Source organism: Desmodus rotundus, chromosome 1 (genome assembly GCF_022682495.2).
Source record: "Desmodus rotundus isolate HL8 chromosome 1, HLdesRot8A.1, whole genome shotgun sequence".
NCBI lineage: Eukaryota > Metazoa > Chordata > Mammalia > Chiroptera > Phyllostomidae > Desmodus > Desmodus rotundus.
Window position 1 is genome coordinate 15058615 of NC_071387.1, and position 18961 is coordinate 15077575.

Here is an 18961-nt window from a genome sequence, read left to right on the forward strand (position 1 = left end):
GGAGGGAAGGAACATTTTACAAGACCAGGGCTTCTGGCCTGGAAACATCTGTTTCCCTTCAAATCAGCGAGGAGACTTTTGCCTCCCCAGAATGCCTAAATCATGTGGCGGCTAGGGAAGAACAGGCGTTGGCCTGGAGACTTCAAACGCATTCTCCCGTACTCTCGGGGACCTGGTCCTGACTCGGGCCTCTGGGGCTCTGTCCCTGCTCTTACCCCCTGTCAGATCCGTGAGAAGCTCTCACCGCCAATTAACTTCTCAGTTTCATTCTCTCACCCCTGCTGCGAGGGGGTCTGGGGTCTTGGATGGGACCAACAACAGCTTCCTCTCCACCCACCCTGCTCTGATCTCCACGAGGACAACTTACTCTGGGTATGGGGGGCTGGGAGTCAGAGCCCTGGGTTGTGGCATCGTAATAATCCTATCGAGAATAAAACCCACAGCAGCCTCTCGTGGAGTACTGGCACATGCCAGGCAACATGGTGAGCACCTCCATACCACATTTCATTCATTCTAAAAATGACCATATGCAATGGGACTGAATGTTATGACTTCTATTTTACAGGTGAGCACATTGAGGCAAGGCCTCACAACACATGGGTAGCTGGAATTTAGAACTAAATCATCAGATTCCAAAGCCATACTTTCAGCTATTCCATTCTTCTGCCTCCTTTAATGACCCTTTAGTCTAATCACATTTTGTTCATTTTGCAGATGGAAAAACTGATTTCCATAACTGATTTCTAACTCATAGTTGATTGAGTCATTCACTCAGTCTGTATTTCATTCTGGAAAGTATTTGCTGGGCTCCTCATGATTTTGGTAGCTAAGTATCAGATGTAGGTGGAGAGAGGTGGGCAGAGCCATATTCTGGTCCTGAAGACACTCACTCATGGGGACAACAGAGAGTTGTATCGGCACTGACCTACTACCTGTGTGACATGTGCTGTACCAGGGTATGTTGCAGAGAGAGAGGCTTTCCGGAGGAGATGAGGTTTGACTGATGCTTCAAGGACAAGGTAGAGAGGGGCAGGTGGAGAAGGGGGACCCAGACAGAGGGTACAGCATGCACAAAGGCAAAGAGATAGAATCCACGTTCTGGAAGCATTAGCAACTGGATGTGGTCCTACTGGGAAACAGAATTGGGAGCAGATTGGTAGACAGGGCTGAATCTGTGGCCAGAGCTCATGGGCAACTCAGTGACAGATGACTTACTATTCAATGAATGAACATTTAGACCCAGCATTGGGGAGGGCCCCTGGTAAGAAATTTGGACTTTGTCCTGAGGATGTTGGAGAAACATTCAAAAATAGTTTGCATTTGAATAGTCAATCCCAAGGCACTTCCCCACATGTTGAAATCTCAATACACAAAGACCATATTGCTTTAGGCAGCCAGGATCTCAAAGTGCACAGTCTGTGGAAAAGCTGGGACAGGGACTCAGGTTTTCGGCTACCTTGGCCAATGTTGTTTTCCTTGAAACAAGGTCAGAGGAAAAATTAGCAAGCATTTGAGCAGGGAGCTCCAGGTTCCTAAGTAGCCAATCCCACTTCATCCTTGGAGCACCTCTCATAATGAAAGTGCCCACAGGTGTGGTGTGACCAAAGTCAGCCAGCTGTGCACTAAGCAGGGTAGTGCAGAGAAGCACAAGGAAGAGTCAGAAATCTAGTCATTGTCTTTACTCTGAATTTATTGGCAATGGGTTGTTGCTCATCTTTTTTCTCTTCGGGCCTCCGTTTCCCCACCTGTAACATGAGGATGTGGAGTTTGGTGATTGCTCAAATTTCTAGTTCAAATTTCAGTGGAGTGCAGCCTGTCTCTATGGGCAAAAGAAAATGAAAGAAATGAGAAGAAGGTAACTGACACCCATCTCCATCCCCTGAGGAATGCAGAGATCTGACTGGGCCCTCTCTCAGTCCCTATCTCTCCCCTCTTTCACTCTGCTCCAAGAGCGGGTACATGGGTCTGTCTCTCCATCTCTCCCTTTCCCTTTCTCTCTTTCTTTTCCATGTCAGGGGCTGCTGTGCTGTTCCCTTCACAAAGAGCCCCCGCCAGGCCCTGCCTGGTCCCCTAACAGCTTTCAGATGTGTCTCTGGAACAGTTCTACAATTACAGCTGAGACAGGCAGAAAGCGTATGGCCTTGTGACTTTTGACCCAGGCCTGTGAGGTTGACATCTTCCTCTTTCTCCACCCCTCCACCCCCACCGGCAGGGTGGCCTGAGGCCTCCTCCATCCTGAGGCCTCCACTGACAGGTTTGGTTACTCTCCTTACACAAGTAGAAGCTCCTTTCAGGGCGCAGAGATGGCACCAGACCTGTCAATGATCATTATGCCATTGAGTCCCGATTGCCAACTTGTGAGATGTAGATAATTTCACCCGATTTGACAGATGCAGAGACTGAGGCTCAGAGAAGGTGAAGTGACTTCCCAAAGAATGCTCAGCCAGTAATTGGGGAAAGGAAGGATTCTGCCCAGGTTTTATACCCCGAAAACATAAGACTACTTCTTCCCAGAGTACCATTATTCATGCGGCCTGGCTAAGCAGAGAGGTGACCCTGGACCCTCTTGGTGGGGAAATGTATTGCAGAAGTACCGTGGAAACCTAAGTAGCCAATGGGAAAGCAGTGTTAAAAGTCCACCTCCTCATGTTTTGAGGCTCATTCACATATTCCATTCACTCCAGCCTTTTATGTTTCCCTCAGATGAAATGCATCCTCTTCTCTTCCACTCCAAGGAAAAAGTTTTCTAACGTGTATTGCTGCACAAATAAGTACTCTTATATGGTCTTTTTAAAAATCTGCACCTTCCAAGCCACTTCTCATGCATCACTCCATAGAATCCGGGAGACAGCCCATGCACTGTCTCCTCAATTGCTCCCATATTATTGATGCAGAAACTGAAATTGAGAAATGACAGGTGATATGCTCGAGTTCATTCATTTACTCCCATATTTACTGAGTGCCTGCCATGTACATAGTACTGGTTACATGCCGGGGCTATAGCAGTACCAAGCTAAAGTGTACACGCATTGGGAGCTACAGGCTGGGGACTGGATCCTGCCTCCACCACTTTCTAGATGGGTTGTTGTATGGGTAGAAAGTGCTTACAGTACTGTCCTTACCTTCCCACTTTGCTACTTGCTTATTCTCACATCCTGGAGTTTCTTTGTGATCTTGCTTTCAACCCCCTGCAAAACTTCCCAATCTGAATTTGCCTCACGCAGCACTTTCATTTCATGCCCGTGCACACTGACCTGTGAGGTGGACAGCAACCTGCCTATCACAGGTGCCTGATGCTGTAGACACCCTGGAAAAGTGGGGACATGTCTTCTACCTAGAATAACTCTGAGACTCCCTATCATGGCCCACAAGGTGTCCACTGATTTCCCATGTCATGGCATTTTGCAATGTCCACACCAGCTGCCTATTCCTCCAACAGTGTGGGATCCTTCTTTCCTCAAGGCCTTTGCACTTACTGCCCTCCCTGCCCGGAAGGCTCTTGCCTGAGGTCTTTGTCTCATAAGCCAGTTCCTTATTATTCAGTTCTCAGCTCAAACCTTTTCTCCACGGCAAGGCCCTTGGGGACAAACCTGTGTAAAGCACCCACATTACCCTCCACATTAATTTTCTTCAACTTATCCTGTTACATTACTTCTCGCATTTACCATTATACCATATTTTGTTTACTTTTTTATTCACTTGATGCAAGCAGGGACTTTGAATCTCTTGCTCATTATTAGAACTTGGGCCCCTAAAATAATTCCTGGTACATAGCTAATGCTCAACAAGTATTTGTGAACTAAGTGAATGGGACAATATAAGTAAGTATGCCCAGCTATCCAGGATAGCATTGGGGTTCACTTCTGAAGTGCTGGACTAGGACGGCTCTGTTCCTCAGTAACTATGAGCCCATGGAAAGACACGTAGTCCGAGTCTCCATTTTCTCATTGGTGAAATGTAGGTGATGATAATCCCTGCCTTCAGGTTTGCTTACTTGTAAATTAATAGATTAAGTGCAAAGTGCCCAGGAGGCAGTTGGTGCTCAGTAAATGCTTTATAATTATCCCTTTTTTCCCCCCAGAATCATTTCTCTGATAGCCTTAATTTTCTTGACCACACTTGTGCTATGATTTTTTTGTTCCTCCTTGCGTTGATTGCCCAGGGCTTCTCTGAAGTCACAGCCCAGTGCTCTGTTTTCTTGCTGTGCCATATAGGTTCACTCTGTATGCCGTGGATACACGAGGGAGGCACTCGGAGCTCAGCACAGTGACCCTGAGGACAGCCTGTCCGCTGGTAGATGACAACAAGGCAGAAGGTAGGTGACCCATTTCTTCACTTCCCAAGTGACTCCCACATTATCTCTAAGTTTTGTATCCACCAGTCACTAACCACCAGCCCTTTCCCACCTGCACACATATTAGCATTGGGAGGAGAAAGTGATGGAACCAAGGGAGGAGGAGCATGGAGCTAAATTAATCAACATCGTGAAGGAAACCCAAAAAGACCAACAATACCTTTGCCAGTGGACAGACTTGCTCCTGTTTTATAGAATTTGTCTATGTTTTGATTTAGAATCAAGAAATGACGGAGGGCCAGAGCCCCATGACTGTGTCCAGACCCTCAGTCTAGACTTCTTAGAGACCAATACTTTTGTTCACTGCAGTCTGTGCTGGAGCTGGCAAATCAGTGGCACCCAGAAGACCACTTCACCTGCGGCACCCATGCACACATCGCGGCACTAGATTTCCCATCTAGCTCAAGGGCGGCCTCAGCATTCTCAGCCTAGAGCTGCAATGAGCAACTATCAGTCAGAGCTAGCATTCAAGATTAAACCTTTTTGTTGCTCCTGGTCCGTGGGGGTGTAAATATCAGGCAGAACACCTGACAAAAATAGAACCAATCAATCAGCTCCACCATACACTTCATTCTTGGGCAATGCGTAGGTGCAGTCTCTCCATCACGGCTGGCAAAGATATGATAGTAGCTCAGAGGTCCTGGTGGCTCACTTCCAGTTGAGCAACTACTTCCTAAGAGCCCTGGGATAAGATTGCGGAAGAGACATGGTCCCCACCTTTTAGGAGTTCACATTCCGGAGGAAGAGAGACATTTTTGCAAAAGGCTCGGTAACAAATGTTTTGTGTGCAAGTAGACAAGAGGAAATGGTGAGCTATTCAGTCTCAAAGGCAAAGGGGTTTGAGATGTTTTCCTGATAATTTTATTGTATCATTACTATTTAAAAATAGTACCTTCACATCGTTAAAAAACTAAAATAAAAATCAGAGTAGAAAATCATGCAAAGTAAATGCTCCTCTCATCCTGAATCCAAATCCCCCAGATTCTTCTAGAGGTAACTGTTGTTGGCAAAGACCAGGTGACATGTATAAATTTTGATTAGCGTCGTCAAAGGTGAAACGATGTGCTTTCTACTCGGAGAGCAGCCCATGATAAATTGAAGCTACATCATTTAGTAGGAGTAGCTGAAGGAGTGTGAATGGTCATGAATGGCAAGCAGAAGAGTCTGGATTTTCTTTGAAAGATTTTTGAATGGAGACCTATCAGACCTCATCAGAGAAATATGTTGAAAAAATGACAGAGGGAAGACAGAAGGAGACTGTGAGATGAGCCCCTTGAGCTTCTATACATTTACATTAAATCATGGGCACAAAATTTATGTTAACAAGTAAGTGCAATTGTGAGCACTAACTTTGTGCCAGGCCCTGTGACAAGTGCAATACTTTATATCAACATTTGAAGTTAATCCTTCCAGTGCCTCTCAGAGTAGATGTTGTTATCACCAGCTGATAGGAAAACTGAACACAGCTAGTTAACAACATATTCAAGATGGAATTAAGGCTTGTCTGCCCCCGTAGACCACACACGCGAACCCCCCCATGGATACGCCTCCCTTGTTGCAAGGCATGTTTCCACCCCGCCTTTTGCCTGCTGTCCAGTGATCTGTGTCTGCACTCCTCCCCCTCAGAGATAGCGGATAAGATCTACAATCTGTACAATGGGTACACAAGTGGCAAGGAGCAGCAGACTGCCTACAACATGCTGATGGAGGTCTCAGCCTCCATGTTGTTCCGAGTCCAGCACCACTACAACTCGCACTATGAGAAGTTCGGCGACTTCGTCTGGAGGAGTGAGGACGAGCTGGGGCCCAGGTATGAGCATGTGAGTGTGTGGAGGGGCAAATTCTTGCTGGTTTCATCTGACTTTACTGGACTCTTTTCCCCATAGGCTGAGAATGGGCTGTATCAAATAAATGATGGTTATGGTCACCTTAGCCATGTTGGGGCTAGATCGAGATGGGACAGGGGCAGGGAGAAAGAATCTTGGGATTTTAGCTTTCTGGACTCCTGGAATATGAGATAAGAGAGAAACATCAGTGCTCTTTTGATTAATCAACCACTCTGCTTGCCCACCTTCCACCTCCTGTCTTATAGATGGGACTCATTGGCTCTTTGAGGGGCTGTGTCCTCACCAAGATAAGGGAGAAGCACAGTTGGCAGGGTTGTGGCCCCTAATCCAGGCTTCTTTCCATTCCTCCATAAGAATCTGAGTTTTCCTGGAATGAAGTCCAAAAGACACCATGATTAAAGTTAACATGTTTTAAGACATTACTTTTGTCACCAGTAGTTACTGTGTTAATGACTATTCTAAGTGCTATTCAAACTAATAACTGTGTCAATACCTAAGACACAGTTGAAGGCCCTGACTGGGTAGCTCAGTTACTTAGAGCATTATCCTGACATGCCAAGGTTGCAGGTCCAATCCCTGGTCAGGGCACATACAAGAAGCTACCAATGACTGCATAAATAGGTGGACAACAAATCAATGTTTCTCCTTCTTTCCCCACCAAAAAAATAAAAATAAGAAGACACAATTGCCGTCTTCTGCAGCTTGATAAAGCAGCAGATGAAATTGTGGCTGCATTTCATGTGTTGCACCTAACACCATCATTCATTCATTCATTCACTTACTCAGCACATACTTGTTAGCATACCTTACGTGTTGGTTGTTGACCACGCAATGGTAAAAAGGTGGAAGCGATCCCAACCTATTCATAGCTTACTGTTGCAGGTAATTAAACTAATAGCAAAGAATAGAATGGTAAGTATCATGATAGCAAAATAATAAGGGCCCTTTGGGCAGGAGAGGCATGGGTACCTGGTCTAGGTAACCCAGTGAAGACTCCTTCCCAAGGGCTGAGACTCTGAGACCTAAAGGGTGAGCAGGGGTCAGGCAAGTGGAGGGAGCAGAGGATTGGAGGGCTTGGGGCAGAGGGACTCCCTGGGAAATGCTCTGAAGAGATGAAGTTACATTAGAGCAGGGTTTTTCTCTCAAATTTTGATAATTTACCTGCCACAAATGTGATTTTTGTCCTGTTACCCTACCATATGTATTTTACACATAGGGTGTGTACATACCATTTAACCTCAATAGAAGATTAAACCTAAACATTCAATACAGTGGAAAAAACCCAAAAACAATGCTGTTCTATCGTAGAGGAACCCAAGGCCCTCCCTTTACGAAGGAGATTGGCAAGTGTTAGAGAAGTACTGAAGACACAGTCCCAAAGCAGGACTTTCTAAAAGTAATCTGGAGGAGGGGAAGAGAGTGAAAAAGGGACTCCAGCTGCTCTTCCCAGTGTGATTCACTGCCATTTAATCCGGGGTCGACAGTCACCTTGAGTGCCACCTCAAGTCCTCTCCCCGCCCCACGAGAGCTCCTTCTGCACTTTGATAAATACTGTGTGCGCAGGAATGGGATGAATTTCCCAATAGTTGGAGCGATGTGTGCAACAGCAGGAGTAGTAAAAGGGAAGAAGGGGGAGGCCAGCAGGGACCAGTCTGAATGCCAGCTAAGTGGGGTTAAAGAGTTTGGATTCTCTCCCTGGGGTAACGGGAAGCTTTTCAAGTGTTTTTCATGGTGGGGGTGGGGGTGGTGATGTTATTAGATCTTCAAGGGAGAAGATCCCTCAGCCTGCATTTGGAAGCAGGGACTAGGGAAGTCCAGACAGGAGGGAGGCAGTGAGGCCCTAGAGGCTGCTGTGATAACAGCCTGGGAGACACAGTGTGGTTGCTCTAGGCCAGGATAGCATCAGTGGTGTTGGAGAGAATGCATGAGTCCCCAAAATACTTAATGGGCAACATGTTGTGCTTTAAAAAGCTTTTCTTACCCTCTAAGCAGGGAAATGTAGGGCATCATCCCCATTTCATAGATGATAAGGGATCAGAGGCCCCATGGGGTTCCATGAGCTGCCGAGAATGACACGGTTTTTTTAATGGAGCCTAGTTCTGCCCTGAGCTCTCACCCTGAGTCCTCACAACAACTGCAATAACCTTCCAAGAATCTGAGGCCCTCAAGGGAAGAGATGAGAGCTCAGTCGGGGGGTAAAAGGGATCTCTTCCTGGGTTGGGCCTTATCTGTTCTGTTGGGTCCTGGACTATAATTTTCTCCCTTTCATATGAAAAGAAGGTCTTTAGATCAATGCTGACAGAGGGCAGATGGGCAGGCACAGGCGAAAGCTGCTGTGTGAACCTGGGCTGCCATTTTGCCCGGGGACAGGGGATGGCAGTCCACTGCATGGGGTTGTCCCAAGGGCACAGGGAGTTTGGGTGGAAGCTAAACCAGAGCCCCACTCCTCACCTTGTCTTCACAGCCTTCTGGGATCCTTCGTGACCCTCCAGGATCTAAGTCTTCTGGGAAGGGCCCCTGGCTGCCCACAGAGGCAGGGCAGCTCACTTGGCAATGCACTGCGATAACTCGCTAACCTCCGGTCACACAGTCACCAGCCACTGTCTGCCAGCTGCCACCAATGTCACACAGCTCCCTCCTCCTTTGGTCTGACATTCCTCCAACGTTGCACACTGGCATGTCAGCAGGAATCAAGGCAGGTGTATCCTCACCCATCCGGGCACTGCTCCTAAGCTCACTGTGCGGTCTTGAAGTCTGGCCCGCACTGGCCCTCAGTCTCCTGAAGTAGGAGCCCATTAAAGTAGGATGAGCTAGTTCAGTGGTACTTACTATTTTTGTTTTGTCCCTGGAAAATTTATTTTCTAAATAAATCTTACACAGAACCCCAGGTCTAAGCTAGAATGACATCTCCTTAGAATATTCTTAATACTTCTACTCGTTCACTCTATAACACCCTCATGTCTTAATTTTCTGCAAACAACTGAATTCCATGAATTCTAAGGTCTTTGTAGCTCAAAAGTAGCCTTCAAAAAATGCATTTTTTCTTGCAAATAATAAGAGACTTGAAGAGACCTCACTTTGTTAATTTATTGATTCATTGATTCATTTAGTGTGCTTACTATGTGTCAGATTCTGTGCAGTGGAGTGAAATAGACAACCTCTGCCTTTCCAAGGCTCAGCATCTAGTGAGAAAAAGCTGGGAAGCCAAGAAACCAGCAGGTCCTGGAGGTCCTGGAGGCCAGAGAACAGGCACCATGAGTGTCCTTTCCCCTCCAGCCCAGCATATCCTATTTCTCAGGGACCTAGGTTGACTAGGGTCATAAGAGTGTTTCCCAGGAGCATCCTGAAGGCTGATAGCATGGGATGAGCTCTGGTAGGATTCTCTTGGTCTATAATCACCAAGCACCCCTGGAACTGCGGTCACATACCCCCATAAAATTTTTTAATGACAAAAGGGCATCTCTTACCTGTGCCTAATAAATCTATCAGGCCAATGTCCTCCAGAGCCTGGTTCCCGTGTCAACCACAGGTTACTTCAGACAGCTGCTCAGAGATGACATGCTGACATGCAGCTGTCCCAGCCATACGGTTCCTATTAAGAGACTTGAAAAACTGAGCTCATAGGTGGCCAGGGACCAGAATTTGCTCCAGTCTGAATATCCTTGACCACCCTTGGACCTCTCAATTCTCTCAGATTTGACTGCAATGGTAGAGTAGGGAGAAGAGAATAAGTAGTTGAAGAAGTTTTGTTTTGGTGGAATTGATCTCTCTAGACTATGACCTCAGCCCCACTTGCTTCCAAGGCAGACATTGCTAATAGATCACAGAAATCATCACAGGCTTGAGTCAGCCTGGGATCTTTCTCAATGTAGCCAGATAAGAAGCTTTTCACCTCTGAGGAGTTGGCACATTCTATGAGCATAGTTGCTGTGTCCTTAAGTGAAAACAATCAAGTCTGCGATGTCACTGTGCACTCTTTTAGCCCAAGATTATATTAGCCCCTTCCTTCGATATTTTGGATTATTTCTCCTGGAATTTCTAGGATATTTGGGAACAAGAGCAAACCTGACTTCCAAGGCCATATTCCTATAATCTCGGATGCACTTTTTTTTTTTTCTGCATATTTTGACATTTCTGAAGTCAGGAGGATTGTGCACAATCATTCAATGTATTTTTCTATTTTCTTGACAGAAATAGCATCTATTACAATCAAAGATATCTCAGAATAGATGAATACAAACAACATATACAGTGACTTTGAACAGGTTTCCCATAGATCAAAGTCCCATTGATAATATAGCAAAATTGGTTATTGTCTTGACTTCTCTATGAGTCCCCAAATGAGATAGTTTGAGGTTAGTTGAGACCCAAGTCATTCTACCATCAATTTAGGAATGAATTCTTGGGAAGGTCGCATGGTTTCTTGTGACAGAATGAGGATGAGACAAAGCCAAATGTAGATATTTTCACCAGTCACCTTAAAAATCACATTTCAAACCTGGTGTTGAGGATATATATTCAGGGGCAATAAATACCTGCTTTTCTGTTTAGTGGGTGTGGTCTGGGGTTAAATTTGATGTGGATTTACTCAGAAAGTAAGCCTAGTGAACTACTGGGAAGCCATAAAACCATGGTTTGATTGCACGATTTATCACACCAGCTTACACACCAGCTATCACACCAAAATATACATGTATGGAAGCATATTTTCAAAGTGGAGATACCTTTATTGTATTTTATTCTAAAAGTAATTCTTGCTTAATCTGTAACATTCAAATGATACAGATGTATATAAAATGTAAAGTGAAAATTTTTCACCTGTGAACCCCACACTCCCAACCCGGAGATGAAAACGTTAACAGTGTACACGTACTTTTTTAGACACAGGTGTGGATATGACACAGACATGCACATGAATAGGGAAACCGAGACAGGCTTAAGGATATGGCTACCTCTACATAACCACAACTCCGTCTCCATCAACTGTGCTGTGTTTAACAAATATATCCTCTGTGTCTGTTATCTGACTGTTTACACTTAACAATACAAGTCAAAGTCTTTTCCTACAGATGCAGATGTGAATATATTGTCTTTTTGAGGGGCCCATTAGCCATGCAGTTATATGAATTTATCTCTGTTAAAGACAGCATCTTCTTTGCTGTCCTAAATTAATCCGTATAAACATTTTGCCCACTTGCCTAATTATTTCCCTAGGTCCACATGATGCTCTTGTGACGTTTAGTTCCCTTTTTCAACCCTGGCTAGAGAACTGCTATGTTTTGAAAGCTAAGGACTGAAAATTCCCCCAGTTCAAGTCAATGCACCCTTGTTAACGCATTTTTCTTGCACAGTCAGGATCTGGACACCTGGGGAACTGTATGCTGCCTAAGAAGCAAGTGGGAAATACAGGTTGAGCACCTATTCTGGGCCCAGGCACTTAATCTCTCATTTCATCTCCTGAACAATCAGTTTTGAAGTTTAAGCAACAGATAATCAGTGGAGTTAAATGAATTGTTCAGTGTTACACAGCTCATAAGTGTCAGAGCCCAAATGCAAAGCATCATCTTCCAATATCAAACCTGCGTTATGATATATTGCACCCCATGATATATGCACAAATAAGGGAGAATGTACCACGAGTCTCAATAGAAAAATAAACAAAGTGCTTCAGCAACAAAGGGAAAACATGAATTACGGTTTCTGGGAAGATCTGCAAGACCTTCCTTTTAGCATGACATCAATGCATGAATAGACCTCAGTGAATGCAGTTCCCTCAGCTTAGGAACTGAATTCTTTGGCAGTTGAATCACCCCGGGTCTGTTGTGAACTGCTCATCAGATGCTCAGCAGATGGTATTTTCCTATGAATCAAGCTCCTAATTTGTTATAGATTAAAAACAAACAAACAATCTATTCCAACTTCCACTACCATTAGGCTCTGCAATGGTCTGAATGTTTGTGTCTCCCCCAGATTTGTATGTTGAAGGCTAATCTCCAATTCGATGGTATTAGGAAGTGGGGCCTTTGGGAAGTGATTAGGTCACAAGGGTAAATCCCTCATGAAAGGGATTAGTGCTCTCATAAAAGGGACCTCAGAGAGAGACTTTGCCCCTTCCACCATGTGAGGGCTCAGAGAGAAAGTACTATCAATGTACTGGGAAGCCAGCCCTCGCCAACCAGTCTGTGTCTGCAGGTGCCGTGAGCCTGGACTTCCTAGCCTCCAGAACTGTAAGAACAAGTTTCTGTTTTTTATCAGCCCCCCTCCCCCCTGTAGTGTCTTGTTATAGCAGCCTGAATAAACTAAGATAAACTCCTTTCTAAAACGTAATTGGATTTGCTCATCTCCAGTGAGGGGAACCCACTGGAGATATGGAAGGATTCATTATATATTTAGAGGACTCCAAGTTTTAAGTTCTTTTTATTACATTGTGTCAAAATTTGCCTTCTGTCGATTTTAAAATGGCTCCATGGGTAAAATTTGGGTGCCCTGCAGCAGAGATCTGAGACCCTATTGTCTCACCATGTTAACCCTGGTCAAATCATTTAACCAGCCCGAGGCTCACTTTTACCATCTGAAGACTGGGAGTATACACTCTAGGATTGTGATGAGAATGATGTTGAAGATGATGTTGCATGGGTTTCTAGCACATAGAAGGTACTTAATCAACTGTAGCCATTATCATCCCTAAGTCATTTTTCCCACTACTCGTCTTTAGTTACCGTAACAACATAACCATTTGTCTAAATCCCCCTATCAGTGGACACATTCCATTCACTTTCAGCATTTCCTCAGAAGGCTTACTTTTGAGACAACCTTCAGAATCATGGTCTGGCTACAATTTGCATATATCCCTCTTACAAGAAGTGACCAGAGTTCTCCAGATGACCAGGGCAGCCTAAATGAAGTCATTACTTCCCTTAATCTGCCCTCTCCACTTCTGGAGGTTGTGTTCCAAGTTTTAGCAGCCACGTAATGCCCTCAATTCTCATTAAGCTTGAGGTCAGCTAACACAGAGACATTTGAACTCAACTCAAGGGAGAGGGGCCAACAGGAATGTTTCCTTACTGTCTCTTCTTTTCCTCTCCACTCCAAGGCCCCCTTACAAATTAGGTCTCTGTGTGATAACTGTGTCAACAGCAGATTGGGTAATAGTCCTGGGAATAGAATAGTTGCTCAAAGGTTCTACAGTTCCCGTAGAAGTGGCATCTGATCCCATCCCCTGACTCTTTCCCAAGCCAGCCCTGTATCAATCTTGCCAGCTGATACAACCAATAAATTAATGTGCAGTTGCCCTCCTTCACCTCTTGCTTCCTATCCCAGAAGGCTTGAGTTCTGTCTGCAATGAGGAAGATATCATTTTCAGTATTTGAGAAAAGTGGTCACTCTGACCCATGACCTCAACTTCCAGGGAAAGCTTGGAGCATGCTTGGCGTTTCCTTTATGGATCTCTATTGCCCAAAGCTTATTGCCCAGAACTCTCGCCTGTGGTCTCTCCCTCCCCCTCCTCCTCTCCAGCCTTTGAGCACCTCCAACCCTTCTCTCCTTGGCTTCACCCTCTGGGTTCTTCTGTCTTTGTGGCCTGAATGCAAACCAACGTGCTGTGGCATTGGGTATGGTGGAGAAAGAGCAGAGGTCAGTTAAGCAAAATGACATTGGTGTAGTGCCTATTATGTATACATTCCTGTGCCAGATGCCTATCTATGGCAATCATTTCATTGCCGCCTAACATCCCCACAAGAGAAGCATCCCTATTCCAATTTACAAATGAGGAAGCTGAGGCTCAATGAAGAGCAGTGACTTGTGCTAATGCTCCCTGACCCCTGTGTGCTTTCTCTTATCAGGTGCTACCCTGAACCATGGCTAGTATTTAGTGAGAGCTAACCAAATTACCCAGGCTATCTTATCCTCCCCCAAATACTGTTATTATTCCCCCTTTCCTGACGTGGTCACTACGAGTTAGTGGCAATGAAGAACTTGCTCATGATCCGCATGTCTAAGTGGTAGAGCAAAGGTTTGAATCTGGGGCTTCAGAGCCAAATATTTCATTTGAGCTCTATCTATACTCTAACGCTGGAGGGGCTATCCCCTATGCCTCTCTATCTACCTGGAAAAAAAATGTTTAGTCATTGAAGACCTCGCTTAGATATTACACCCTTTAGGAAGACTTCTCTGAGCTCCCAAACTAATGATTAGGTGCCCATTTTATATATTCTCATAACACCTAGCATGTTCTTCAACCCAGCACTCTGCCCTTGTGTTAGAAGCTGTTACTATTTTTGTCTGGCTGTCTCTTACCACTGACTTACAAAGATGCTCAAGGCTTAAACCAGTATACAAATAATGCTGGTGGTGGCAGACGTGGTGATGATGGTGGTGAGATTTTCTAACACATACGAGGGGCTTACTTTGTGCCAAACAGTTTCCTGAGAGTTTTACACGTATTACTGAATCATCGCTGTAACTCTACGAGGTAGGAGATGTCATTCCCTTTTATAAATGAGGAAACAAAGACTAAGGAGCTTTGTAAAAGCACAGTGAGAAAAAGCAAACCAGCACCCCGAAGAACAACAACGCCTTGATGTGTTCCCTACCTTGTTCTGGCTGCCAGTCTGGCTCTCCCCCAGTTTGATTCTCCTTGAGGCAGCCAGAAATGTTTTTAAACACTGCAGCTCTGAGCCTGTTACTCTGCTGCTCGACGCCCTTCAGTAACTTCCCTGCTGACCCTGAGACAATCATCATAGACATTAATTGAGGGCTTATTATTGATTGATTCATGGTTTTTAAAAAAATTTTGTAAACCACCCTTGGTGATAAATACACTTATTATTCACATTGTATGGCTAAGGAAACTGAGGCAAAACTGGTTAAATAATTTCACCAATATCACAGAACTAGTTAAATGGCTAAACTGGGATTAGAACCCAAGCAGCCAGCTCTAGGCCCGTACGATGCACCGTTCCTTTATACACCCAGTTTCTAAGCTTCAAAGGCCTGGACCTTCCACTTCTTTGGTTTCCCACTGTGTCCCCACTAGCATTCCAGATTCCAGCCATAAGTTCTCAGAACTCCTAAGCAATCCCTCATCTCTATGTCTCAAACTATGCCTCCTGTCATGTCTTTGCCCTCATCATTACCTGACTATTCCTCTTATGAGACTCAATGCAAACTCCCCTCCTACTGAGGTGTCTTCTTGGATATCCCTAGCCCTACCTATGTACAGTCTTCTCTTTTCCCACAGATCCTGTGCCTCCATAAATTATCGCTCTTGCCACGTGTGTTATGACTTTCAATTTGTCTGTCTTCCCCACTGGATGGGGAGCTCAGCCATATAATAAATGCTCAATAAAAGAGCAGCCAATGACTTTTTCCCCTTGGACTTCACAACAACCCCATTTTTCCAAAGAAGGAACAGGCTCAGAGGCGTTAAGAGAGTTTTCCCAAGGATGCAGAGCTATTAAGGAACAGAGCAAGAACTCCAGTGAGGAGGAGTGAGGAATGAACTCCTCAGGCTGCTCCCCTAGAGGTGCCTGCCAGAGGGAGTGAGGACCGTGGGCAGCGCAGCCACTTGAGTGAGATTGTGAAGCTATGAATTCTTGGCACCTCAGGAAATGTTCCACCCAAGTGGTGAACTATACAAAGAGGACTTTTGAAAGGCACCTTGTAAATTGTGCCCACAAAAACGTACACACGTAAGCCTGGCCCTTTTCCAGCCGCCGTGCAGGTGCCTGACACAGTCCCCCATTTGTGGGGTCTGTTGTCATAAAACGTCCTACCTCCTGGGGTCTGAGAGGGGCACAGAGAGGACAGCAAGAGGGAGCCTGTTATTTAGCCTCTTGGGATTCCCGAGCATCTAGAAGGTGATAGGATGTAAAGAAAAGTGGATTCCACAGGAGACGGGCACGTTGACCGTGAGTGGTATGACCAAGGAAAAGGACATTTCTTTCTCTCTCTAAACCTATTTCTACATCTTTAATGAGAGCAAGTCAGACTGGGCCACTGGTTCTCAACTGGGAGTGCCCTTGGCATCTGGTGGGCAGAGGTCTAGGGATGCTGCTAAACTTCCTATGAGACAGCCTCCACAACAAAGAATATTCCTGCCTTTCGTAAACACGGACTAGGTGATCTCGAAGATCCTTGCTAGCTTTAATTTTCTATGCAGCCATGACCTCTCCTTGGGGACCCTCGCTCGGTGCTGGATGCAGGGCTCTAGATGAAGGATGAATGATGATCACCACAGTGCAGTGATTCTTGCTTAGACTACTGTTCACTGTGACCTTGATCTTGAGATATCATCGTAACTATTCTTTATAACAGTAGCTGCCATTTATTGGATGCTTACTCTGTGCCAGGCTTTGGGCGTTTCTCGTAGTTAGTCTCACAGCCAATTTAAGAAGATGGGACCACCATCTCTGTTTTAGAGAAGGTACAAATGAGATACAGAGAAGTTCTGATTTGGGGACATACATGCTAGGCTTTAACGTAAGATTCCCAAATTTTCTGACTGTGAGAAAAGAATGTGAGGGAATTAGAGAAGCATGGAAGCACAGTTAGAGATGGACTTGTGGGTTTTCAAGGCCTAGATTCAAACACCCAACTCCAATGGTCACCTTGATGTTTGACCTTGGCCAAGTAATGTCGTTTCTCTGAGCCTTGGGCTTCACACTTATTAAGTGTGAATGCAAAGAAAAATATATCCAGGGCTGTTGTAAAGATTAAATAAAAAATTTTAAATGCATGTTAAGTACTTAATTTCTAGCACATGATATCAATACATTTTGGTTATTATAGTTGTTGTTTATTATTATAACAATTTCTACTGGGTAAAAGTCCCAAAGCTGATGACGTTATCCCTCCTAGGACTCTCTTCTCTTAGTAGTAAAAATGCTAGATCAAAAGTTATCCTTCTTTTTCATATTTTAGACATTGCACAGTTGGAAAGGATAAGGTAATTTTTGAATAAGTGTTTGAAATACCACACTCATGTCAGGAAGAGAGAGGAAATGGTTGGGACAATGACCGGTAATTTACCTATTGGTTTGTATTCCACCCTCAAAGGCTCTATGCCCCTTGATCTGGGCTTCTTCTACTGTCTCCTCCTCCCTTTCAGGAAGGCCCACCTGATCCTACGGCGGCTAGAGAGAGTGAGCGGCCACTGCTCCAACCTCCTGCGAAGCGCCTACATCCAGAGCCGGGTGGACACCGTGCCCTACCTTTTCTGCCGCAGTGAGGAGGTCCGGCCTGCCGGTATGGTGTGGTACAGCATCCTCAAGGACACCAAAATCACATGCGAGGAGAAGATGGTGTCCATGGCCCGAAACACGTATGGGGAGTCCAAGGGCCGGTGAGGGAGGGCGCCACCCTCCATGAGCACAGAGACTCTCCGTGGGAGGGGGAGCAGTACTCTCGTGGATCCTGGGGCCTGGGTGGGCTGGGAACAGCTGAGGATGTGCTTGGCAATGAGGCTTGCCAGCAAGGCCAAAGCAAACTTTCTTGTGGATAGCTGACAGAGAACTTTGCAACCACTGGAATTATCCATTTCGCTCTATCTTTTATTTTTTTCTAAGATATGATTTGACTCTATCAAAGTCTCTCTCCTTTTTAAAACATTTTCTTACGGATGGTGGTCAGTTCTGAGGCGGGAACTTTCAGGTGGAGACCAAGCGGCCTTTCCTTTTCTTCCTTCCTGCTGCCACTCTCAGCTTCCTTCCAGCCATGGACCCCAGGAGGAGACCTGTGGAGAGACAATCGGACCTCTTCAGCATCAGGAAGAAGGCCCCACGGATTGTTGCAGTGAGGAAGCTTGGGTCTTTAGAACATTTTTTCCCAGATGGTATTGAATTTGCAGGACCCCTGCCTCTTCCTGCTACCTGGGGGTCTGCCCAGAGTTCCTGCAGGACTTCCCATGCATTAAAAACTCCTATTGTCTCTCTTCCTGCTTGGGTAGTATTTCTTACCAACGGGGGACCTCTGTTTATTCCCTCAACAAATACGTGTTGATTGTATATTATATGCCAGGCATGGGCATGGAACAAAAGACAGAGAAGCTCCCTGTTCTCAGGGAACTTATAGTCCAATGGAAAGAGAGAAGTGATCTGGTGACTTCAGGCTGGGATAGGGGAAGAACAGAGGTTCTTTGAACTCACTGTTGGGTCATTAGACAAACTGGAGGGTCCTGAAATGCGATGTTGAAAAAGAGATACCTGTGCTCAAAGGATGGGGAGGAAAAATCCAGACAGAGGGAAGAAGCCTGGGGTTCGCTTCCAGTCAGATGGAACACCATGAGCAAAAGCCCAGAGAGAGGAGAAAACATAACTTATTCGAGGGTTGAAAGCACTTTCATTGAGAATAGAGATTAAAGTAGGAAGTAGCAAGGGGTAAGGCCAGGAGTTAGGCGAGGCTTGAGAAGCCTTGAATAAAAAGTTTGACAGTATTTGAAGTAACTGAGAACCACCACAGAATGTTTGTAAGAGTGAAATAGCCTATTTGCTCTTTATGAAAAAAAAAAGAAAAGAAAAGAAAGAAAAACTTTCCTGCTATAGGGTGGAGGTTAGACTGGACAAAGCCCCAAAGAGGATGACTTGTCATTTTCTAGGCAAGAGGTGATGACAGTTTGGATCCTGTAGTCATGGTGGAGACAGTCCACCTTTGAAGTCTTTTAAATGACATTTGAACTGCTTCCAGTGTGTTACCTGGGAGGATAAGGAGTACAAAGGGGCATTATAGATGTCTAACCTCTTGACATTAGCTCAGAGAAGCTGGC

General features: G+C 45.2%; 1 protein-coding gene across 4 annotated transcripts in view; it reads left to right on the forward strand.

The window, feature by feature from the left end:
- The window catches only part of ASTN2 (astrotactin 2), an 813615-nt gene extending 794951 nt beyond the window's left edge, over positions 1–18664 (forward strand). For 3 of the 4 annotated variants that reach the window (XM_053921242.2, XM_053921245.2, XM_024562418.4), the window contains 3 exons: positions 4215–4315; positions 5981–6164; positions 17309–18664. In XM_053921242.2, coding sequence (XP_053777217.1) covers positions 4215–4315; positions 5981–6164; positions 17309–17546 — 523 coding nt within the window. In that variant the 3' untranslated portion in view covers positions 17547–18664. Of the gene's footprint in view, positions 1–4214; positions 4316–5980; positions 6175–17308 lie in introns of all 4 variants that reach the window. The other variant, XM_053921243.2, reaches the window with a different exon arrangement.
- Positions 18665–18961: the final 297 nt, after the last annotated feature.